This window comes from Lucilia sericata, unplaced genomic scaffold (genome assembly GCF_015586225.1).
Source record: "Lucilia sericata isolate MDLA Ls3-8-SP2 unplaced genomic scaffold, ASM1558622v1 Contig000467F_arrow, whole genome shotgun sequence".
Classification (NCBI taxonomy): Eukaryota; Metazoa; Arthropoda; class Insecta; order Diptera; family Calliphoridae; genus Lucilia; species Lucilia sericata.
The window spans coordinates 210,327-237,570 of NW_023994482.1; the positions used below are offsets into that span (position 1 = coordinate 210,327).

General features: G+C 31.3%; 4 protein-coding genes across 4 annotated transcripts; 3 read left to right on the forward strand and 1 right to left on the reverse strand.

The window, feature by feature from the left end:
- Window positions 1–3,244: 3,244 nt before the first annotated feature.
- LOC119605247 lies at window positions 3,245–3,796 on the forward strand. The gene has a single exon (XM_037958231.1). The coding sequence runs from the start codon at window positions 3,245–3,247 to the stop codon at window positions 3,794–3,796; it is 552 nt and encodes a 183-aa protein (XP_037814159.1).
- A 4,695-nt stretch (window positions 3,797–8,491) lies between these two features.
- LOC119605233 lies at window positions 8,492–9,043 on the forward strand. The gene has a single exon (XM_037958210.1). It carries the CDS (start codon window positions 8,492–8,494, stop codon window positions 9,041–9,043), a length of 552 nt encoding a protein of 183 aa, XP_037814138.1.
- A 13,461-nt stretch (window positions 9,044–22,504) lies between these two features.
- On the reverse strand, window positions 22,505–23,420 carry LOC119605238. Its single transcript, XM_037958218.1, has one exon. It carries the CDS (start codon window positions 23,330–23,332, stop codon window positions 22,568–22,570), a length of 765 nt encoding a protein of 254 aa, XP_037814146.1. The 5' UTR covers window positions 23,333–23,420; the 3' UTR covers window positions 22,505–22,567.
- Window positions 23,421–25,849: 2,429 nt separating this feature from the next.
- On the forward strand, window positions 25,850–26,807 carry LOC119605250. Its single transcript, XM_037958235.1, has one exon. It carries the CDS (start codon window positions 26,020–26,022, stop codon window positions 26,773–26,775), a length of 756 nt encoding a protein of 251 aa, XP_037814163.1. The 5' UTR covers window positions 25,850–26,019; the 3' UTR covers window positions 26,776–26,807.
- Window positions 26,808–27,244: the final 437 nt, after the last annotated feature.

The following is a 27,244-nucleotide window of genomic DNA, read 5'->3' on the forward strand; positions in this document are numbered from 1 at the left end:
TGTTAAAATCATCACTTCTTCAGATCTTTTTTCAGTACTTCCATAGAGTAAATTCTACTTCTTTTTCGCTTCTTTGGAAGTTATTTTTTTGCTGGAATTAGATATATCTCTTTTCGTCGATGAAATATATGCGTTTAAGTAATTTTCGGAAGTGGACTGTATATCGATGACTAGACAAATTTTGGGCCTATCCAGAAGTGATTTGTATATATAAAGAACTTATTTATTCCAAATTTTCGTCCAATATCTTTATTTATCAATGAAATATACGATTTTCATAAGTGGATCTCATATGAGATCTATGAGACCAATTATGGACCGATCCGGAAAATATTTCTCAGGATGGTTTATATTTACTTTAAACGCATTCATTACGAATTTTATACCAATATCTTTATTCAGTAATGAAAAATTTCCGTTTACGTGGTTATCGGTAGTGGTCCTTGTACAAGAGCTATGACTAATTGTGGACCGATCCGGAAAAAATTTAGTAGAGTCATATAAGTATACACAAAACATATTTATGCCGAATATTATTCCAATAACTTTATTTCTCAATAAGTTATGTGTATTTAAGTGATTTTCGAAAGTGGACCTTTTATGTGAGTTATGACCAATTATGGACGGATACAGATCTAAGTTGGTAATATGATTTCTGTTTATATCATATAGATATCTGCAAAATATATCTGCAATAATATATAATATTATCTTCAGTAGTTTTTGAGGAAACAACCCGAGAATTAGGAAAAAAAAATTAATTTTTTAGAGGTAGTCTGAATTTTTTACTAATATATTTAAACGTTGTGAACCGATTTTGTTGATTTTCAATACCAAACTGTTTAGGACATCAATGAATATTTTCGTTGAATTTGAATTACTTCCTTTGATTAGTTTTAACGTGAGCGTGTTTTAGGCAGCTAATTCGACTCAGAATTTGATAAGGACCCGGAATATATATACTTTGTTGGGTCTTAGATAATAATAAACTTATATATACCCTCTATCACCTCTAATGCCCGACTACACATTCTTACTTTTTTTTTTAGTTAAAACCTATTTATAAGTTGTATGTATATTTTATATCATAATGAACAGGTAAGAATGTTATATTTGGCTATGCCGAATCTATCAAAGTATGTAAATTTTATAATAGTGTATGGGTAGTAATGGACCGATCTCTTAAGAATTTAAAAGCAAGATTGATACTTTTTATCGAATTGTATCATAATACTAAAATGAAAGGGGATATGATTAATTATTAACCGATTCACATAAAACAAGTAAGATAGTATAGTCGGGCGTGGCCGACCATATGATACCCTACACCAGTTATGAATATTAAATGTGATTTATTTTTCATAATAAAGCATTTATCTTCAATATTCCCTTGTTCCGATACATTTAAGCAATTTATGAATGAAAAACTAATTTTCTGAAAGAGGCTTTATATGGGGGCTGGGGGCTGAATATATTTATATTTACATAATATTTTATTGTGCTAAATTTCATCGCGATATTTGTGTTTATCAGTTAATTTGGGACATTCAAGTAATTTTCTGAAGGGTACTATGTATGGGAGCTAGGGTCAAATGGGGCCCGATCTTTATGAAATTTGGTAGGGTTATCAAGACTTCTATAAAACTTAGTTGTGCCGCATTTTATCGATATATCTGTATATTTAACATAATTATGAGCTCAAAAGCCCTTTTCGGGGGGTTCTGTTCTATGGGGGCTAGGTGAAATAATGGACCGATTTTAACCATTTTCAATAGGCTTCGTCCTTGGGTCAAATAAAACATGCGTGCCAAATTTCATCCAATTATCTTTAATCGACTCAGAAAACGATTCTAAGCCGATTGGTATACTTTAAGGTGGGTCTAGGACGAATATTTTTGTATGTTACAAACATCAGCACAAATCCAATATACCCTCCCCACTAAAGTGGTGTAGGGTATAATTACAAAGTGTTTTTTCGATGCATTTTCTGTAGTGGACTTTATGGTGGCTAAAATCCAATATGGACCGATTCTTATGAAATTTGCGCGAGAGAGTTTAAGGTTTTATTCCTATATTATTATTTTCAAGCTAGTAATCAGGCCTCTGAAGAGGGTCCTATATGGACCGGTTCTTATACGATACGCTTACAGGCAGTAAGTTTGATGATGATAAAATGATGTGTATAACCTGCATAGTAGATATTTTGTATTACAATATAGATTTATGTATTAATCCTATGGTTCTCCTACATAGCGCCCAACATCGATATGTATTGTTGGATATTAAATTGCAATAAAAAATTAAAGAAACCCAATTGAAAACCTCAAAAAGACCATTTTATCTTTGATCCAGCTCACCAAATATTATTGTCAGGGCAAAACTTTTGAGATATGCTAGGATATCATTTCTCAAAATTGAACAAAAATTAATGAAATTTTCACTTTCTGCGGGAACATCAGATATATAAATTTGTTGGCCAACCTTATGTTTAGGTTAGGTTATGAAGGGTTATGCGCCATAAAGAGGTGCAACTTCAATCGAAGACCATAAGGCCAATCCTTATATATGTAATATAAAATTAATAATTTGTCACCATTTAAATGTTATTATAAAAGTTGCAAAAAATATAATTGTGTTTAATTTGTTCTAATATTACCCATCCGATTAATAATAACGACAGACTTCCCATTAAACTTCTAATTTTACTTATAATGCGAATGGCTCCTATTATTAACAATTATAGTCATTTATTTATTTAGAAATAATATTAATCACTAAATTTATGAATAAATTAATTAGAGGGCTTGCTGCAGTAACATGATAAGCCACTCTATATCGAAAACTGATTTTATCAGTTAATTGCATTATCAAATATCTTGTCTACCTCCACCAAAAATATTTTCATAAAATTTTAATATAATTATTTTATATAGCGAGACCAAAAAATATATTGGAAATGGATGCAATATTCATATATTTATATGTAGATGATTCAATTACATCAGATAATGTAATTGAATCATCTATTTCTGATGTACTTTTAACTGATAAAAACCGCAATGCTAGTGAAGACATGCGACAGAACGATGACGTTTTTTAACAGATTTTTCTCACAAATATTTTGCAATAAAAGGAAGCTTTATATTAATATTAGAAATAGTAAAGCAAAATTCTTCAGATCAACAACTAAAGACTTTTTATCTAAAGAACTTATTAAAAGTAATTAAAAAAATTTTATTTAAAAATGGATTCATCAAGTGTTCAATGTTCAAATTGTAATAAGTATTTTAATAACGATGACATTATTAGCGCATCAACCAAATGTGGACATTTGTATCATCAAACATGTTTGAAGGCGAAATTTGAAAAGGAATCCCGATTATGTGATGGTAGATATCGATGTCCAGCGACTTGTTATCCTCGTTATTGTAGACGTGTGTACTTACAATTTAATACTTTCAATTGGTTACAAGTAAAACCCAAAATCTTTAAACGTGATGAAAAGGAGTTTGAGGACAGAGCATTAAAGTTGGGCACCAATAAAAAAGGTCACAATATTTATGCCGCTCGTGTTATTCTTGAAGATAAAATTAAAAAATGTTACTATAATGTACAAACCGAACAGATATACGCTGATTTTGAATGTAATTCAGAATATGTCTCTAAGCCATATGAAATTTTAGATGTCAGCCAGGATTCTGAATATCAATACGTTTGGGAAGATTGCCAACAAACATCAAGTAATGATTATTTCAAAAATAATAAAAAATTATTAAGAATACCGGCCAAAATGTAATCATATTGCAGAAAAGCTGTGCTGTTTTAGTTTTAGATTTAATACTCTTGATATTTTACTTTATTGTTTTATTAAAGTAAGGCAACCATTATTTGATATTTATTAATAAAATTAGCATTTAAATAAAACTTTTACAATTACTTTAACAATGCAGGTTTTACAGAGTGTAATATAAAAAATTAACAAAAACTTAAATTAGAAATTAAAAAAAATTGTCCCCATAATTTATACTAATCAAAACCTGCCCATAATTGATCTAAAATCCCATTGGAGGACCTCTTTCAAAAATCACTCTGACAATGATAAAGTTCGTTATAATAAGTTTCATAACAACATGTAGGGTAGAAGGGGGATCATAGCCATAGGGGCACATCTGCCAATAGCGAATAACTTGAAAACTGAGTAATCGATTTTATCGCATTATCAAATTTTGTTTTCGTTTATCGAGTATCTATCATCCCTGAAAATTTGAAACATTAACTTTACATATGATGGGAGGCAGACATGATTTATTGTTTTTCAAAGGGCTGAGAAAATATTTCACTGTGTGAACTTTTTGTGCTAACTTTTTTAGTTTTTGTGATAGAAAAAATATATTGGTCAGTATTAGAACGTCAATAATAGTGAACAATAAGACATAATAATATTTTCAATAATATAATTTGAAGCCCGAAAAAAATTGAAACTAAACCCCAGAACTGCCCGTGGGGCACATACGCCAAATATATGTAATGCTTGTGATGTAGAACAAAATTTGGTTAAAATATAAAAAAATCAGTAATAATTAGTTTTAATTTTTTTGTTAAGTTTTGTGAAATAAACAATAAATATCTGGTTTATTATACTTTGTTTAATGAATTAAAGTATAAAACAGCAAAATAAGTTTTTATTTTTGTAATCTTATCTTTTATTTTACTAATGACAAATCTGCCCCATCCCCTTGGCGCATTTACCCCATGGATGGGGCGGTATCGCCGTTTTTGGTCAGTGCGGAAAAGTTAAAAAAATATGTACACGAGGATGACTTAGGAAAGATTGAAAGGAATAAAACTAAAGCCAACATATCTAAGTATCCGAACCAAGAAAAAAATTAAGAATATGTATTGTGGTTTTAATTTCAGGCAGCCTCAAAAAAAAGTGGCGTATGGTCCCCCTTCTACCCTATAACTCTATAAAGAGAACCTTTACTAACCCTTATACTACTCATACCCGTTAAAGACTCAAGAGATTTTTGAGATTTTAATATATAATATTGATATAATCTTAATATTATAAAATAGTGAGAAGTTGAGTAAATCGATTAATTAATTAAGATGGAATCAGTCCATATCGATTTTTGAGATTTTAATATATAATATTGATACAATCTTAATATTATAAAATAGTGAGAAGTTGATTAAATCGATTAATTAATTAAGATGGAATCAGTCCATATCGTAGCGTATATACGACAATTATTACACACATTTTTATACAAAACACCACTATAGTGGGGAGGATATTATACGTTTGTTCTGATGTTTGTAATCCACAAAATATTGGTCCTAAGTCCTACTACTACTTAAAGTATACCAATCAACTTCAATCATTTTCTGAGTAGATTAAGCCATGTCCTTCCGTACGTCTTTTTCATCCGTCCATGTAAGCCTTGTAATCAATGTACAGATCTCAATTTTGAAGATAATAATTCGATGAATTTAAATCGGTCCATTATTTTACCTAGCTTCCATACAACGGAATCTCCCAAATATGACTTTGGAGCTCCTGTTAAATATGCATGTATCTTTATCTAAATTCAGTTCAGTTTTATAACAGTAAAGAAATATACTGCCGATTTTAGTAATAGTAGATTCATTGGCAACAATAGCCCCCATACATAATACTCTTCACGAAAATCTTTTAAAGTCCATAATATACTTATAGGCATTACTTTTTGCTGAGATTCATATGACATATGCTGTTCAATTAAACTAAATATTGTGACGACTGATTTATAAATATTGAATTATAGTTTTCTAAGAATAAAACTTTATTCATTCATTTGTCGCCGATATTCTTGCGGTTTGTATTGCGCAACGATTTATATATTGTCCTAGGCATAGTACATACTTTACGAATAGGTTTTAAAAGTTTTCACAAGCCTTCATTTCGTTGGCCTGAATTTGAGACATCTTAAGACCAGATTCCAGTCTCTGGGTTAAACATTTAATGGCTTATATTATTTTAACACGTAAATGTTGTTATATATATTTTAAGATTCCTTAAGATGACATCCAAAGGATGTCGAAATTTCGTATGACAATAAAGGGAATATTGAAAGATAAACATACGACCGCAAGCTCGAATCAATTTTTTCACTTATTAATAGGATAAAAAGGTCGAAGAAAATTTATAAATATTCCGATATATTTGTTGTTATATCGGGGAATGAAAAATAAAATTTGTTTCAATGATTTTGTTTTAAATTCTTATTTTATTTATAAATATAAAAAATAATGGCTGCACAGTATTTCTTCAAAATGATTACATTTTGGCAGGAATCCTTAATAATCTTTTATTATTCTGGAAATAATCATTGCATGATGATTGTCGACAATCTTCCCAAATATATTGATGTTCAGAATCTTAACTGACATCTAAAATTTCATATGGCTTAGAAACATATTCTGAATTGCATTCAAAATCAGCGTATATCTGTTCGGTTTGTACATTATAGTAACATTTTTTAACTTTATCTTCAAGAATAACACGAGCCGCATAAATATTATAACCTTTTTTATTGGTGCCCAACTTTAATGCTCTGTCCTCAAACTCCTTTTCATCACGTTTAAAAATTTTGGGGTTTACTTCTAACCAATTGAAAGTATTAAATTGTAAGTACACATGTCGACAATAACGAGGATACCAAGTTGCTGGACATCGATATCTACCATCACATAATCGGGAATCCTTTTCAACTTTCGCCTTCAAACATGTTTGATGATACAAATGTCCACATTTGGTTTGAACATTGAACACTTGATGAATCCATTTTTAAGTAAAAAGTTTTACTTTTAATAAGTTCTTTAGATAAAAAGGCTTTAGTTGTTAATCTTATGAATTCTTCTTTACTACTTGCAATTAGATGATAAAGTTTCTTTTTTTTGCAAAGTATTTATGAAATAAATTTAAAAAAAAAACGTCATTACTCTGTCGTACGACTTCACTATTAATAGATTCTAGAATACGGCATCGTTCTTTGCGGTAATCAAAGGTATATCAAAAATAAATAATTCAATTATATTATCTCATAAAAATATAATGATGACAATTTACTAATTAAACGCTCCATAACAATTGTAGCCACTTAATCGTTTACTCACATAATCATATTTACAAGGACCATATACATATGTATGTATATATGTATTTCCTGGTCATATGTTTATGGTCCTTGTAAATATGCAATGTATTGAAAATTAATCTTTTAATAGGGATTTAATCGACATAAAATTTGAAAAGAAGAAATATTTATGCAGGAGGGCCTCGGAGGGCACAACAAACGAAACCGTTTCTTTTCACAAGAAAGACTAAATTTCCTTCCTATACTCAACATGACGTTATCAGTGACGTCGCCAGATACTAGGGATTCCGCATATCGTGGTTATTTAGGAGTTTCTTTTTTCAATATTCACATTTCTCATCAATACATTTACCATGTTTTCAGAATATTCTTCATCATTGACTTTAATAAGATCAACATCAGATTTATTCGATTCAATAAACTCCACATCTCTACTAATAACAATATTCTTGTAGTTTAAATTAATAATTAATTTAATAATTAATAATTAAAAACTTCCGTCTAATACTGGATGTTGATTTCAGCATCATTTAATATGCATCTTGTCATTTCCATTAAACTTTGGTTTTTCCTTTCTGCCACCCCATTTTGTTCAGATGTGTAGGGATCAGTAAGTTGATGAATTATGCCTTTACATTTCAAGTATTTATCCATCTTCTTGTTACCACGATTAGTTCTTACAACTTTTAATTATAAAAGTTGCAAAAAATTTTGTAATTGTGTTTATATTGTTCTAATTTTTCCTATCCGATTAATATTAACGACAGACTTCCTATTAAACTTCTAATTCTACTTATAATGCGCATGGCTCCTATTATTAACAATTATAGTCATTTATTTATTTAGAAATAATATTAATCACTAAATTTATGAATAAATTAATTAGAGGGCTTGCTGCAGTAACATGATAAGTCACTCTATATCGAAAACTGATTTTATCAGCTAATTGCATTATTAAATATCTTGTCTATCTATATTTTTCATTTCAATCTTATTTCATAAAGTTTTAATATAACTATTTTATATAGCGAGACCAAAAAATATAAAGATTCGAAAAAATTGTATAAAATAGGATGCAATGTTCATATTTATATAGATGTATCAATTACATCAGATAATGTAATTGAATCATATATTTGTGATGTACTTTTTAACTGATAGTAACCGCAATCCTAGTGAAGACATGCGACAGAACGATGACGGTTTTTATGGGATTTTTCATAAACATTTTGCAATAAAAGGAAGATTTATATTCATATTAGAATTAGTAAAGCAAAATTCTTCAGATCAACAACTAAAGACTTTTTATCTAAAGAACTTATTAAAAGTAATTAAAACTATTTTATTTAAAAATGGACTCATCAAGTGTTCAATGTTCAAATTGTAATAAGTATTTCAATAACGAAGACATTATTAGCGCATCAACCAAATGTGGACATTTGTATCATCAAACATGTTTGAAGGCGAAATTTGAAAAGGATTCCCGATTATGTGATGGTAGATACCGATGTCCAGCGACTTGTTATCCTTGTTATTGTCGACGTGTGTATTTACAGTTTGATACATACAATTGGTTACAAGTAAAACCCAAAATCTTTAAACGTGATGAAAAGGAGTTTGAGGACAGAGCATTAAAGTTGGGCACCAATAAAAAAGGTCACAATATTTATGCCGCTCGTGTTATTCTTGAAGATAAAATTAAAAAATGTTACTATAATGTACAAACCGAACAGATATACGCTGATTTTGAATGTAATTCAGAATATGTCTCTAAGCCATATGAAATTTTAGATGTCAGCCAGGATTCTGAATATCAATACGTTTGGGAAGATTGCCGACAAACATCATGTAATGATTATTTCAAAAATAATAAAAAATTATTAAGGATACCGGCCAAAATGTAATCATATTGCAGAAAAGCTGTGTTGTTTTAGTTTTAGATTTAATACTCTTGATATTTTATTTTATTGTTTAATTAAAGTAAGTCAACCATTATTTGATATTTATTAATAAAATTAGCATTTAAATAAAACTTTTACAATTATATCTTAATTATAACAACTCCAATTGTGAATATTTTGAAAAACAAATTTAAACTTCATAGTGTTGCCAGACAGAACCACAGAAAACAGTTTGCTACCAAAACAATGCAGGTTTTATAGAAAAGAAGAAGACAACTGCAAGTGTAATATAAAAAAATTAACAAAAACTTAAATTAGAAATTAAAAAAAAAAAATTATATCGAATTCCCCATAATTTATACTAATCAAAACCTGCCCATAATTGATCTAAAATCCCATAGGAGGACCTCTTTCAAAAATCACTCTGACAATGATAAGGTTCTATATAATAAGTTTTATAATAACATGTATAAAGAAGACCTTTACTAACTAACCCCTATACTACTTATACCAGTTAAAGACTCAAGAGATTTTTGAGATTTTAATATATAATATTGATACAATCTTAGTATTATAAAACAGTAAGATCGGTCGCGAAATCGATCATGCTGTTCAATTAAACTAAATATAGTGACGACCGATTTATAAATATTGTATTATAGTTTTCTAAGAATACAACTTTATTCATTTACTTTATTCATTCATTTGTTGCCGATATTCTTGCGGTTGGTATTGCGCAATGATTTATATATTGTCCTAGACATAGTACAAACTTTACAATTAATAAGAAGAGATTTTTTTAATTTCAATTGTTATGAAATTTTTACAATTAAAATTAATAAATACATAACAATATTTCTTTAAAGTTGGAAAATTATTCATTAATTTCGATTGTATAAATTTCATAAAATTTATTTTAATATTAATAAATTTTATCCATCAACTGGATAACTATCTTGCCGCGATGTGGTGGCTTAAATGTTGGCTGTGCATCCTGTCTCTCAAATAGACTCTACACTAGCATTGTCTACTTAGAGTCAATCTTTAGGTGAACGATTAGCTATTAAATTAAAATTAATCCTCTAAAGTTGTTTTTGAGTACTCAATTAGTTAATTTTGTTTGCAAGTTTAAGCGCCCAATGGAGGTGGTTTAAACTTGAACAAAAAATTAAAAAGTGTAAACAGCTGATGCAAAAAAATTATCACAATTTTTATAAAAATAAGCATTAAAATGTTTGATTTATTGATATACATTTTTTGTTTTAAATTTAAGTTTTCATTTCTCCAAGATATGAATACCAACAATAATAATAAACAAAAACAAAAGAATAAAAAGAAGAAGATTGGCTCCTTCACAGAAGACGACCTTTTAGCCTCTAGATAAGAGAGCGCAAATAATGTCATCGTTATTAAAAAACTTATTACAATTTGAACATTGAACACTTGATGAATACATTTTTATACCCTCCACCACCATTAGTGGTGATAGAGGGTATATATAAGTTTGTCGTTCCGTGTGTAACATCAAGAAATATTAATCTATGACCCAACAAAGTATATATATTCTGGGTCCTCATGAAATTCTGAGTCGATTTAGCTATATCCGTCTGTCTGTCTGTGTAAAACACGCTCACGTTAAAACTAAGCAAAGGAAATCAACCAAATTCACCCAAAATATTTATTATTATCCTAAGCAGTTTGGTATTAAAAATCAGCAAAATCGGTTCACAATGTAAAAAGTTATGAGTAAAAATTTCAGACTACCTCTAAAAAATTACGGTTTTTTCATAATTCTTTTGAAGTTTTCTCAGAAACTTCCAAAGATATTTCGATGAATTTTGTCACACATTATTTTTTCAGGGCAGTGATCAATTATGTTCAAAATCTTTACAATCGATCCAATATTTCCCATAGCCCCCATACAAAGGTATATATTCCCGGAAATTAGTTTATCGTTAATAACTCCCTCAAATATATCGGTCTCAACACAAAATTTTGTACATGCAAATATAATATGAACAGAAATCATATTATCAACGTAGATCTCAGTCGTTTCACAATTGGTCATAGCTCTCATATAAGGTCCACTTTCGAAAATCACCTAAACGCACATATTTCATTGATGAATAAAGCTATTGTGATAAAATTCAAGTTAAATATGTTTTGTGTACATACAAATCATTCTACGAAATTTTTTACGGATCGGTCCATTATTGGTCCTAGCTCCCATATAAGGCCCACATCCGAAAATTTTTAAAAGCTCATATTTCATTGTCAAATAAAGCTATCTTGATAAAATTCGACACAAATATGTTTAGACTAAATATGAATCACTCTACGAAATTTTTTCCGGAAAGGTCCATAATTGGTCATAGCTACCATATAAAGTTCACTTCCGAAAATCACTTAAACGCATATATTTCAATGAATTATAAAGCTATCGGGATAAAATTCGACACAAATATGTTTTGTATACAAACAAATTATTTTACAATTTTTTTTTACGGATCGGTCCATTATTGGTCATAGCTCCGATATAAGGCCTACTTCCGAAAATCACTTAAAAACACATATTTCATTGTCAAATAAAGTTATCTTGATAAAATTCGACACAAATATGTTTTGTCTTTATATGAATCTCTCTACGATATGAATCTCTTTTCCGGATAGGCTCCCATATATTTCTTTGAATAATAAGGCTATCGGGATGAAGTACAACTTGAATATGTTTCGTGAGCATATAAATCATTCTATCAAATTTTTTTCGCATTGGTCCATATATTGTAATAGCTCCTATATGAGGTCCACTTCTTACTTTCGACTAGATTTGTGTACTCAATTTTAAAACGAGAAAAATTATGAGAACTCGTTTTAAACGAGAAATTTACTCGGATTCGATTTACAGAACAGACAGTATTATATTAAAATGTTTTCAAGCTGGCCTATTAATATACATTTTTCTCGATCTAATTAAAATTAGTTTGAGATATGCATAAATGTTAGCACCCTCAATACGGAAACAAAAATTTCAACAAGATATCTAAAAATTAGATAGTTAAATGGGTTTCAATAAAAAGTAGCTTGCTGGTGGAGGGTATTTAAGATTCGGCATAGCCGAATATAGCACTCTAACTTGTTAAGTAAAAAGTTTTACTTTTAATAAGTTCTTTAGATAAAAACTCTTCTTTACTACTTGCAATTAGATGATAAAGTTTCCTTTTATTGCAAAGTATTTATGAAATAAATTTTAAAAAACGTCGTCATTCTGTCGTAAGACTTCACTAGTAATAGATTCTGGAATACGGCATCGGGTTTTAGCCTATATTTTCAATGAAAAGGAGCGCACAATAGGCCCGACTGCTTAGTGTCGGATCTAAACTACAAAATCAACCGATTTTTTTAGTTCGAGTTTTTATAAACAAAAAATGCATTTATATAAGAACACATATTAAAATTCTCAGCTTTATTTTATTGCATACTTTTAGGAGGCTGATAATGTTATGGAAAATCAGTGTTGCCATGAAAGCGTTTTTTTTTAATTACGAAATATCTTTTAATGGTTCACCACAAAATCTCAATCAAATTGAGGCCTGGGGGTTTACTCTGTAATCCAATTCGAAGGCAAAAATCCTCCAATTTGTATGTTCAATACATTTTCTTTCGAAAGCTTTCTCTTTCGAATCGAAATACGAAGTAACCACCCAGGACTTTGGGCGGACTACTTCATCTATAAGAAATTTTGTGGGTTAAGCTATTTATCACGATTTTTGACGTATGCTTTGGATCTCCGTCCCGCGGAGAAATTAAATCTTCGAGTAGCGGCGATACTGGGCGCTCTTGTCTACAAAAGTAAAACGATGAATTTTCAAAATACAAAGAAGACTGTGTATTGTGACAGGGACTTTGAGGTGGACTTTAACTATGGAAAATTTTGGTTGCTAAGCCATTTCGACGGTGTTTTTTATTCAAAAAAAAAAGGCGATGTATTGTACAAATCGTAAAGAATAGACTAGACTATAGACTAGACTATAGACTTGACTATAGGCTAGACTATAGAATAGACTATAGGCTAGACTATAGACTAGACTTTAGGCTAGACTATAGACTAGTCTATAGACTAGACTATAGACTAGACTTTAGACTAGACTATAGACTAGACTATAGACTAGACTATAGACTAGACTATAAACTAGACTATAGACTAGACTATAGACTAGACTATAGACTAGACTATAGACTAGACTATAAACTAGACTATAGACTAGACTAGACTATAGACTAGACTATAGACTAGACTATAGACTAGACTATAGACTAGACTATAGACTAGACTAGACTAGACTAGACTATAGACTAGACTATAGACTAGACTATAGACTAGACTATAGACTAGACTATAGACTAGACTATAGACTAGACTATAGACTAGACTATAGACTTTCTCTTTCGAATCGAAATACGAAGTAACCACCCAGGACTTTGGGCGGACTACTTCATCTATAAGAAATTTTGTGGGTTAAGCTATTTATCACGATTTTTGACGTATGCTTTGGATCTCCGTCCCGCGGAGAAATTAAATCTTCGAGTAGCGGCGATACTGGGCGCTCTTGTCTACAAAAGTAAAACGATGAATTTTCAAAATACAAAGAAGACTGTGTATTGTGACAGGGACTTTGAGGTGGACTTTAACTATGGAAAATTTTGGTTGCTAAGCCATTTCGACGGTGTTTTTTATTCAAAAAAAAAGGCGATGTATTGTACAAATCGTAAAGAATAGACTAGACTATAGACTAGACTATAGACTAGACTATAGGCTAGACTATAGAATAGACTATAGGCTAGACTATAGACTAGACTATAGGCTAGACTATAGACTAGTCTATAGACTAGACTATAGACTAGACTTTAGACTAGACTATAGACTAGACTATAGACTAGACTATAGACTAGACTATAAACTAGACTATAGACTAGACTATAGACTAGACTATAGACTAGACTATAAACTAGACTATAGACTAGACTATAGACTAGACTATAGACTAGACTATAGACTAGACTATAGACTAGACTATAGACTAGACTATAGACTAGACTATAGACTAGACTATAGACTAGACTATAGACTAGACTATAGACTAGACTATAGACTAGACCATAGACTAGACTATAGACTAGACTATAGACTAGACTATAGACTAGACTATAGACTAGACTATAGACTAGACTATAGACTAGACTATAGACTAGACTATAGACTAGACTATAGACTAGACTATAGACTAGACTATAGACTAGACTATAGACTAGACTATAGACTAGACTATAGACTAGACTATAGACTAGACTATAGACTAGACTATAGACTAGACTATAGACTAGACTATAGACTAGACTATAGACTAGACTATAGACTAGACTATAGACTAGACTATAGACTAGACTATAGACTAGACTATAGACTAGACTATAGACTAGACTATAGACTAGACTATAGACTAGACTATAGACTAGACTATAGACTAGACTATAGATATACTATAGACTAGACTATAGACTAGACTATAGACTAGACTATAGACTAGACTATAGACTAGACTATAGACTAGACTATAGACTAGACTATAGACTAGACTATAGACTAGACTATAGACTAGACTATAGATTAGACTATAGACTAGACTATAGACTAGACTATAGACTAGACTATAGACTAGACTATAGACTAGTACTATAGACTAGACTATAGACTAGACTATAGACTAGACTATAGACTAGACTATAGACTAGACTATAGACTAGACTATAGACTAGACTATAGACTAAACTATAGACTAGACTATAGACTAGACTATAGACTAGACTATAGACTAGACTATAGACTAGACTATAAACTAGACTAGACTAGACTATAGACTAGACTATAGACTATGGACTATAGACTAGACTATAGACTAGACTATAGACTAGACTATAGACTAGACTATAGACTAGACTATAGACTAGACTATAGACTAGACTATAGACTAGACTATAGACTAGACTATAGACTAGACTATAGACTAGACTATAAACTAGACTATAGACTAGACTATAGACTAGACTATAGACTAGACTATAGACTAGACTATAGACTAGACTATAGACTAGACCATAGACTAGACTATAGACTAGACTATAGACTAGACCATAGACTAGACTATAGACTAGACTATAGACTAGACTATAGACTAGACTATAGACTAGACTATAGACTAGACTATAGACTAGACTATAGACTAGACTATAGACTAGACTATAGACTAGACTATAGACTAGACTATAGACTAGACTATAGACTAGACTATAGACTAGACTATAGACTAGACTATAGACTAGACTATAGACTAGACTATAGACTAGACTATAGACTAGACTATAGACTAGACTATAGACTAGACTATAGACTAGACTATAGACTAGACTATAGACTAGACTATAGACTAGACTATAGACTAGACTATAGACTAGACTATAGACTAGACTATAGACTAGACTATAGACTAGACTATAGACTAGACTATAGACTAGACTATAGACTAGACTAGACTATAGACTATAGACTAGACTATAGACTAGACTATAGACTAGACCATAGACTAGACTATAGACTAGACTATAGACTAGACCATAGACTAGACTATAGACTAGACTATAGACTAGACTATAGACTAGACTATAGACTAGACTATAGACTAGACTATAGACTAGACTATAGACTAGACTATAGACTAGACTATAGACTAGACTATAGACTAGACTATAGACTAGACTATAGACTAGACTATAGACTAGACTATAGACTAGACTATAGACTAGACTATAGACTAGACTACGGACTATAGACTAGACTATAGACTAGACCAACGGTTCCCAAATGGGGGTCCGCGGACCCCTAGTGGTCCGTAGTAAAATCCTAGGGGGTCCGCGAAGACGAACGAAAAAAACCATGAATAAACAATATTCTGCTTTTATATGTATGTACAAATATCTCCAATTTTTGTGCAATAATCCCAAATTTTTTGGTGACTTTTTGAATTTTATTTTTTCGGTTGTTTATCAGGAGGAAGCTAGGCCCTACAAATTTATTGTATAACTTTATAAAGTAAAGTATTGCGTGATTTGTAATTTTTATTCCTGTATATGTACTGAAATAATGTTTTTTATTTCAGACAAATAATACTCTGCCTTACAATTAAATTAGGGATACTGGTATTCCGGAGTATGAAGTTCAATTCAAAGACAAGCTTATTACAGATTTAAGTTTACCAAATTGTAAGCAAAAGTGTTCTTGTTTGAAAGGACTAAAATTATATATTTCCAAAACAGAGGTGACTCTTTATGCATCTCTTTATAAATATTCCAATCCGACGTGATACACAGATTTTAACTTGATTTTGTCGACCAATACATATTATTAAATTAACATCAGAAAATCCATAGCGTTTCGCGTAAATATGTAGCCAAAAACCATGAAGTAAAATAATTCGTTGGTATTTTAAAATTCAAATTTAAGTTCCAAATTCACAGTACTTTAACAAAGAGTTCAAATCATATATTATGCGCATAACGCATTCCGCAACAACATAGAAGAAGTCCAACTTTCTTATATCATTTTCCCGAAAACTTAGCTCACTTAATCAGTTCACCCTTTGCAATCGCAACAAATTTTTGAAACGTGACTCCTTAAGCACATGTGACAATATTTGATAAAGAAACCTTTTCGCTACCTCGAAGAAAAATGAACATGAAAGATCTCACGATCATAAAATGAAACATCATGAAACATATCAACAAAGAAGTCATTCTATCTTCAAAATATGCAATTTGAAAACCTATCTGAAATATAATATATTCTCAATGTACGGGAATATTTTATAGATATGACATCTCTACATTTATTAGACCTAGGATTAATGAACTAGGTCCATTTTCGGATGGACAATTATTTAGAACATAAGATATCAAATATGTATGGGGGTCCGCGAAATTAAATAAGTTCTTCAAGGGGTCCGCGAAGTAAAAATCGGTGGGAACCGCTGGACTAGACTAATAGACTAGACTATAGACTAGCTATAGACTAAGAATATAGACTAATACTATAGACTAGACTATAGACTAGACTAAGACTAGACTTAGACTAGACTAATATACTAGACTATTAGACTAGACTATGACTAGACTATAGAATAGACTATAGACTATACTATAGACTTCAGACTAACTATAGACTATACTATAGACTAGACTATAGATAGTAAGACTAGATATGAATAACTCTAGACTAGACTAGACTAGACTATATCGACTAGACTATAGAAAGACTAGACTATCACTAGACTATAGACTAGCTATTAGAATAAGTATCTTAGGACCGAATAAAAACTATGACTAGACTATATAGGACTAGACTATAGACTAGACTATAGACTAGACTATAGACTAGACTATAGACTAGACTATAGACTAGACTATAGACTAGACTATAGACTAGACTATAGACTAGACTATAGACTAGACTATAGACTAGACTATAGACTAGACTATAGACTAGACTATAGACTAGACTATAGACTAGACTATAGACTAGACTATAGACTAGACTATAGACTAGACTATAGACTAGACTATAGACTAGACTATAGACTGGACTATAGACTAGACTAGACTATAGACTAGACTAGACTATAGACTATGACTAGACTAGACTATAGACTATAGACTAGACTATAGACTAGACTATAGACTAGACTATAGACGACTATAGACTAGACTATAGACTAGACTATAGACTAGACTATAGACTAGACTATAGACTAGACTATAGACTAGACTATAGACTAGACTATAGACTAGACTATAGACTAGACTATAGACTAGACTATAGACTAGACTATAGACTAGACTATAGACTAGACTATAGTACTAGACTATAGACTAGACTATAACTAGACTATAGACTAGACTATGACTAGACTATAGACTAGACTATAGACTAGACTATAGACTAGACTATAGACTAGACTATAGACTAGGACTATAGACTAGACTATAGACTACTAGAGACTAGACTATAGACTAGACTATAGACTAGACTATAGACTAGACTATAGACTAGACTATAGACTAGACTATAGACTAGACTATAGACTAGACTATAGACTAGACTATAGACTAGACTATAGACTAGACTATAGACTAGACTATAGACTAGACTATAGACTAGACTATAGACTAGACTATAGACTAGACTATAGACTAGACTATAGACTAGACTATAGACTAGACTATGACTAGACTATAGACTAGACTATAGACTAGACTATAGACTAGACTATAGACTAGACTATAGACTAGACTATAGACTAGACTATAGACTATAGACTAGACTATAGACTAGACTATAGACTAGACTATAGACTAGACTATAGACTAGACTATAGACTAGACTATAGACTATAGACTAGACTATAGACTAGACTATAGACTAGACTATAGACTAGACTATAGACTAGACTATAGACTAGACTATAGACTAGACTATAGACTAGACTATAGACTAGACTATAGACTAGACTATAGACTAGACTATAGACTAGACTATAGACTAGACTATAGACTAGACTATAGACTAGACTATAGACTAGACTATAGACTAGACTATAGACTAGACTATAGACTAGACTATAGACTAGACTATAGACTAGACTATAGACTAGACTATAGACTAGACTATAGACTAGACTATAGACTAGACTATAGACTAGACTATAGACTAGACTATAGACTAGACTATAGACTAGACTATAGACTAGACTATAGACTAGACTATAGACTAGACTATAGACTAGACTATAGACTAGACTATAGACTAGACTATAGACTAGACTATAGACTAGACTATAGACTAGACTATAGACTAGACTATAGACTAGACTATAGACTAGACTATAGACTAGACTATAGACTAGACTATAGACTAGACTATAGACTAGACTATAGACTAGACTAGACTATAGACTAGACTATAGACTAGACTATAGACTAGACTAGACTATAGACTATAACTAGACTATGACATAGACTATAGACTAACTATAGACTAGACTATAGACTAGACTTGATAGACTAGACCTATAGACTAGACTATAGACTAGACTATAGACTAGACTATAGACTAGACTATAGACTAGACTATAGACTAACTATAGACTAGACTATAGACTAGACTATAGACTAGACTATAGACTATACTATAGACTAGACTATAGACTAGACTATAGACTAGACTATAGACTAGACTATAGACTAGACTATAGACTAACTATAGACTAGACTATAGACTAGACTATAGACTAGACTATATACTAAACTATAGACTAGACTATAGACTAGACTATAGACTAGACTATAGACTAGACTATAGACTAGACTATAGACTAGACTATAGACTAGAACTATAGACTAGACTATAGACTAGACTATAGACTAGACTATAGACTAGACTATAGACTAGACTAGAGACTAGACTATAGACTAGACTATAGACTATACTATAAGACTAGACTAGACATAGACTATACTATAGACTAGACTATAGACTAGACGATACGACTAGACTATAGACTAGACCTAGTAGACTAGACTATAGACTATACTATAGACTAGACTATAGACTAGACTATAGACTAGACTATAGACTAGACTATAGACTAGACTATAGACTAGACTATAGACTAGACTATAGACTAGACTATAGACTAGACTATAGACTAGACTATAGACTAGACTATAGACTAGACTATAGACTAGACTATAGACTAGACTATAGACTAGACTATAGACTAGACTATAGACTAGACTATAGACTAGACTATAGACTAGACTATAGACTAGACTATAGACTAGACTATAGACTAGACTATAGACTAGACTATAGACTAGACTATAGACTAGACTATAGACTAGACTATAGACTAGACTATAGACTAGACTATAGACTAGACTATAGACTAGACTATAGACTAGACTATAGACTAGACTATAGACTAGACTATAGACTAGACTATAGACTAGACTATAGACTAGACTATAGACTAGACTATAGACTAGACTATAGACTAGACTATAGACTAGACTATAGACTAGACTATAGACTAGACTATAGACTAGACTATAGACTAGACTATAGACTAGACTATAGACTAGACTATAGACTAGACTATAGACTAGACTATAGACTAGACTATAGACTAGAATAGACTTATAGACTAGACTATAGACTAGACTATAGACTAGACTATAGACTAGACTATAGACTAGACTATAGACTAGACTATAGACTAGACTATAGACTAGACTATAGACTAGACTATAGACTAGACTATGACTAGACTATAGACTAGACTATAGACTAGACTATAGACTAGACTATAGACTAGACTATAGACTAGACTATGACTAGACTATAGACTAGACTATAGACTAGACTATAGACTAGACTATAGACTAGACTATAGACTAGACTATAGACTAGACTATAGACTAGACTATAGACTAGACTATAGACTAGACTATAGACTAGACTATAGACTAGACTATAGACTAGACTATAGACTAGACTATAGACTAGACTATAGACTAGACTATAGACTAGACTATAGACTAGACTATAGACTAGACTATAGACTAGACTATAGACTAGACTATAGACTAGACTATAGACTAGACTATAGACTACTATAGACTAGACTATAGACTAGACTATAGACTAGACTATAGACTAGACTATAGACTAGACTATAGACTAGACTATAGACTAGACTATAGACTAGACTATAGACTAGACTATAGACTAGACTATAGACTAGACTATAGACTAGACTATAGACTAGACTATAGACTAGACTATAGACTAGACTATAGACTAGACTATAGACTAGACTATAGACTAGACTATAGACTAGACTATAGACTAGACTATAGACTAGACTATAGACTAGATTATAGACTAGACTATAGACTAGACTATAGACTAGACTATAGACTAGACTATAGACTAGACTATAGACTAGATTATAGACTAGACTATAGACTAGACTATAGACTAGACTATAGACTAGACTATAGACTAGACTATAGACTAGACTATAGACTAGACTATAGACTAGACTATAGACTGGACTATAGACTAGACTAGACTATAGACTAGACTAGACTATAGACTAGACTAGACTATAGACTAGACTATAGACTAGACTATAGACTAGACTATGGACTAGACTATAGACTATGGACTAGACTATAGACTAGACTATAGACTAGACTATAGACAAGACTATAGACTAGACTATAGACTAGACTATAGACTAGACTATAGACTAGACTATAGACTGGACTATAGACTAGACTAGACTATAGACTAGACTAGACTATAGACTAGACTAGACTATAGACTAGACTATAGACTAGACTATAGACTAGACTATGGACTAGACTATAGACTATGGACTAGACTATAGACTAGACTATAGACTAGACTATAGACAAGACTATAGACTAGACTATAGACTAGACTATAGACTAGACTATAGACTAGACTATAGACTAGACTATAGACTAGACTATAGACTAGACTATAGACTAGACTATAGACTAGACTATAGAGACTACTAGACTATAGACTAGACTATAGACTAGACTATAGACTAGACTATAGACTAGACTAATAGACTAGACTATAGACTAAACTATAGACTAGACTATAGACTAGACTATAGACTAGACTATAGACTAGACTATAGACTTGACTACAGACTAGACTATAGACTAGACTATAGACTAGACTATAGACTTGACTATAGACTAGACTATAGACTAGACTAGACTATAGTCTAGTCTATAATATAGACTAGAATGTAGACTAGATTACAGACTAGACTATAGGTAGAGTGTTCTCCACCAGTCAAATGCTTCCTACGTTATAATGATTTTGTCAAAAAGCCATTTCACAGTGCCTGGACTGATGCTCCAAGTCTTACCTATGGCCTTCCTACATCCTTAATACATTTAAGTAGATGTCTTGACAGCTTAGACAGCAATGTCTGAGAGCCTGAGATCCACACCGTAAAAACGAGCGGCGGAATAGAACATATAAACAATAAAAATATTTAATTTTTTGACGATACCAAAGAAAATTTTTTCTATTAAAGTTTAGTATTACCCTGTATTAAAGCAAATAGAGCTGAAAATGAATTTTGAACAAAAATATGTATCTCTTGAACTAAAAATGGTAACTACAAAGATAACTCGCAAACACCTCAGCATCGAATATATCCAATAGTTCTAAGCCACTGTTAAATACCCTTTTGTATAATTTTATCAATATTAGGAAATCAATTTTACATTCGCTTAAATTTTTACAAATTACATACATATTTTATTAAACCCAAAATGAAACTGCGAATTTACACTATACATTTAGTACTTTTATGGATTTCTTACTAGAACTTCGCAGATATTCTTGTCATTTGCATGAAATTCAATCTCTTCGTTTCCAAAAGCCAAATAAATTTGGTTATTTTCACCATTGTCTGTCGAGCATAATTTGCCATAAAGAATTTTACCTTTGTATACACCACGAGCAATATAAAGCTTCTCGTTCAATTTATCTGGTCCATCAGCATCACTCGACAATAAATCCGAAGAGCAGTGTGTTATATCAAATGCATTTTCTGGAAGCTGATTGTTCTCGAACTGTTGCCATTCATATAAACGTATATCATCAGCGCTTATATCCAGAAGATCAATATCCTCTTGTAGCTGATACGCATGTCCGCCAAAAGTCGTAATGGCACACTTCCGGGCGGCGACATAATAAGCTGGTAATATGTTTCCATTAAGAAAACATCTTGCTGCGTAAATATCATCATTTTTGTTATCGATTCCCAGTTTAAGGCAAGTTTTAGACAATTCCTGTGGTTCCAAAAGTGTTTTAGAATCACAATACATCCAATTGTACTCCCAGGGATAAAAACCATCTTCACTTTGGACTTTTGATTCTGAATATACATTTAATTTACGACATTGACGTTTATCATACAGTACATGGCAAACGGAGCACGTTCTTTTGTATATTATTTTTCTCAGGCACTCTTTATGATAAATGTGTCCACATTTTATTATAGAGTATACGTTCTTAGAATCATTTAAATTGTCCAAACATAAACTACACAGAACACTTTGAGAGTACATTTTGTTACTTTGAGGATCGCTCGTACAATGTAATAATACAAATTGTTGTCGATCTAGTTTACTTTTAAATCAGTTCCTGATATGGTCGATATGTTATCATAAGTAAGTTGTTTTTTTAAATAATGAATAAATCATTTCATTTCTAGTTATTTTGTTTGTGGTCGCAATATCTACATTAATTTATTTAAAAGATTTCAATAAAAATAAATGAGATTCTTGATCTTGAACACTTAATACCAATTGTGGAATTGAAATTACAGTTACAGTAGAATAGCTCAAATTTAGAAGAACTAACATTTTATAGTAGCCTATAAATAACTAGCTAAGATCGATCCGCGTTGCTCACCACAGGATTCACTTTGAAGGAACCTAAATTACACCAAAAAATTAAGGTGTTACTACCTCAAATTTAAGAATTATCTTTAATACTCCTCATGTTCCCTATAATTTACCTAATTTTGTTCATTAGATGCCGTAGTTCCTGAGTTCATAGAACCCATACCCTATCCATCCAATACCCTAATGCGTTAAAAAAGCACTTTTAAGGTCAAGGTGGTTGGAAGCATTGCCGAGAGCCTGAATGGCTAATTAGTGCAATACGGATCTATCCTTAGACGGAGGACTGACACTAACTGACATTCATGCTAGGATCTTGAAGCATGGACATATAATGTGGACGTCCTTCTAGAGCTGTAGAAGGACTCCTTTGGAGAATCCAGCGCCGCACAGAGGTTTGGGGAACATGACACCACTGCGGTGTCTGCTCATGGTTGGAGGACAGAGTCATCCCAATTGTACTAATTTTCAACCGAGTTTATCCTTGGATCACAACAATAACTTGTGCCTACATTTTGGAATTAGCTGTTATATTTTCTAAAAAATTTAACAATTTTTTCCATAATATATGTATATTGGCATCATGGGTTCTTTCTTAATTTTGCGGAAATCTCCTTTATGTATGGAGCGATTCCGCTGATTTTGAAAAACGAATTTTCAATAAAGGAATGTAAAACAGTATAGATTTCGTTTTTTTCAAATCTCACTTGAAAGAGATTTCGGCAGTATGTATAATGAATGGAGTATTACCGTTATACCCCATTCAGACCGATTGAAAAGTTGGGCTAGAAATGAAATCTTACCTGTTCAGACTGTTGTTTTTGGCAAACGGATTTTGCTTGCAGGCTAAAAACGTTCTTTTGCGTAACATTGATCTTTTTAAACTTTAAATAATTACTTTAATCACTTTTATTAACTTTTTTAGCAATTTAATTAATTTTTATCGTTTTTATATTGTTTTAAAATATGCATTAGTTTTTGTTTCGCGCACAGTTGTAAAAATATGTAGGTAATTTTAACACAAAGACAGGGCTGTACATTGTGATTACAAGTTAATTTCAATGAGATTAAGCAAACTTGATTTCAAATTAACAAAATCTATGGGAAATTACTTACGGCCGGTTTCTCTAAATGCGAAAGAACATTTTCTTTCTTACAAATACAGTGCACTCGCGGTAACGTGAACACCGTCTATCGTGAACACCGCCTAACGTGAACGAGATGTTTTTTACATTGACTACTCTGTAACGTGAACAAACACAGAAAGCTCTATAACGTGAACAATTTTTTTCACAATATATGTTTTCTAAGCATGTAGACAACATTGAAATACATTCATTAAATTCGAATTTTAAAATTTTGGGAATCTCCTTATATAAATGAATGTATATCCCCTAAATTATTTTGTTTATATGGCAAAGAAATTTGAAGTTATGAGTATAAAAAAATCTAAATGTTTGCAGTTAAAAGAAAAGGCAGACATTTTAGATAGTTTGCAAAGAGGAACAAGTGTGACTAGTTTGGTTTGGTTCAAATAAGCTATACATTTTCGTTCGTTATTAGTGTTCTATAGTTGAAACGAAAAGTCGACTTTTCGACTTTTTTCATTTAGTTAAAAGTCGACTTTTCGGCTTCTCGACTTTTTGCATTTATGAAAAGTCGATTTTTCGACTTTTTTATTTAATTAAAAGTCGACTTTTAGACTTTTCGACTATAAATATTTTATAAATAGTCGACTTTTCGACTTTTTTCGACTTTTCGAATTTTTTCGACTTTTTTCGACTTTTTCCGACTTTTCGATTTTTCGACTTTTTGACTATTTTCGACTTCTTTCGACTTTTTTTTCCACTGTTTTAAGATTTTCGACTATTTTTGACTTTTCGACTTATCGATTTTTTTTCGAGTTTTATTAACGAAGTCGATTTTTCGACTTTTTTCACAGACCATAGTCGAGTTATCGACTTTTTTGGAACAAAATAGTCGACTTCGACTTTTCGACTTTTTTCGACAAAAAGTCAATTGTTCGATTATTCGAAAGTCGATTTATAGAACCCTATTCGTTTCGTTATATGAGAATTAACAGTAGTGGTGAATTAATAATAACAAAAGTGTTGCCATGTTAGAGAGATTAATTCATAACATTGCTATTAAAATCTCTACATTTAATAGAAAGATCGCTAAATTATCACACTGTTAAGAATGCAACTAGACAAATTTAATTTCACAACATTACTACTACTGCATTATTTAAATCATGGATAAATTAAATGTTAAAGAATAGAAATTAAACAAATTTTTATCTAAAAGTACTAATTTTTTAAGTTAATTTTGATTCACTTTTAAATTTGCAAATGTCTTCGTTAAATATTTTGTGCGCAATTTGTAGTGAATTTTTCAAACACAACGATATAATATACTCTACCCGTTGTGGACATGTATTCCACAAGGGGTGTCTATTCAGGTGGCTAAGACGTTCATTAACCTGTCCACAATGTCGAAAGAATTGTTTGAAACATAATTGTCATCAGTTGTATATTAATTTTGTGGAAACGGTACCTAGTGAAAATGGACCGGAAATGGAATTTCCTAAAATTTACGATTGGCTTTATATAGAACATGATATGGATGTTAGTGATATAGATGCCTTCGCTTTGAAATTTGGCCAGAATGAAGAAGGCAATGATATATATGCTGCTCGTGGTCGATTCAATGGTGATCTTATACCTGGCTATTATGTGCCTCACAAGAAATCCGTTATTGTTCCTTGGGGTTTTAAATCACACTTAATTACCGATGACATAGAGTTATTAGATGTTTCAAATGATGATGCAGAATACAAATGGGTTGCAGCATCCAATGGTGAAATTCCCGAAAATGCCTTTGCCACTGGACACACTATCATGGGTGATGTTCTCTATACGGCGCGAGCGGAACATGAAAATATGATGTTATATGGTAAACTGCATCAACGTTATAATTCAGCATATGTGCCTTATAAAGATCTGGAAATTTGTACTGGTTCTTACGAGATTTTAGTGAGGAAACCTAAAAAAAATACTACTACAGATGTTCAGCACCAAAAACATTTCCCAAGATTTTATGTATAAAAATAAAACAAAATATGTTATTGCAAAATTAATGAGACATGTAAATCTCCTCTATATATTTATTAATATTTTACCTCTTTAATAAGGTTTTCCATAGAATAGAAATGCGTTTGTAATAAGTTTTAGAAATATGTAAAGGATTTAGAAACTCTTAGAAGTTGCGGTAAATAAATCCCCAAAAGTTGGTCTAGAAACATAACCCTCTCCGAACGAGTGGATATCACAAGGAGGGAGCGTCAAACTATGCTCTTAATTACCATAATTAAAATTCACTGTAAGAGATTCAATAGTCTTCGAAGCCGATTTCCATGTATGTACATTGTACATATCATTTTTCTCAGAAATAGATCCTCCAAGTTCAAAGTAATCAGTAGATGTGGCTTGATATTTATCCGCTACCACTTCAAATTCATTAGACTATTAGAATAACAGACGTATTAAGAATAACAGTAACATGTAAGAAAACACA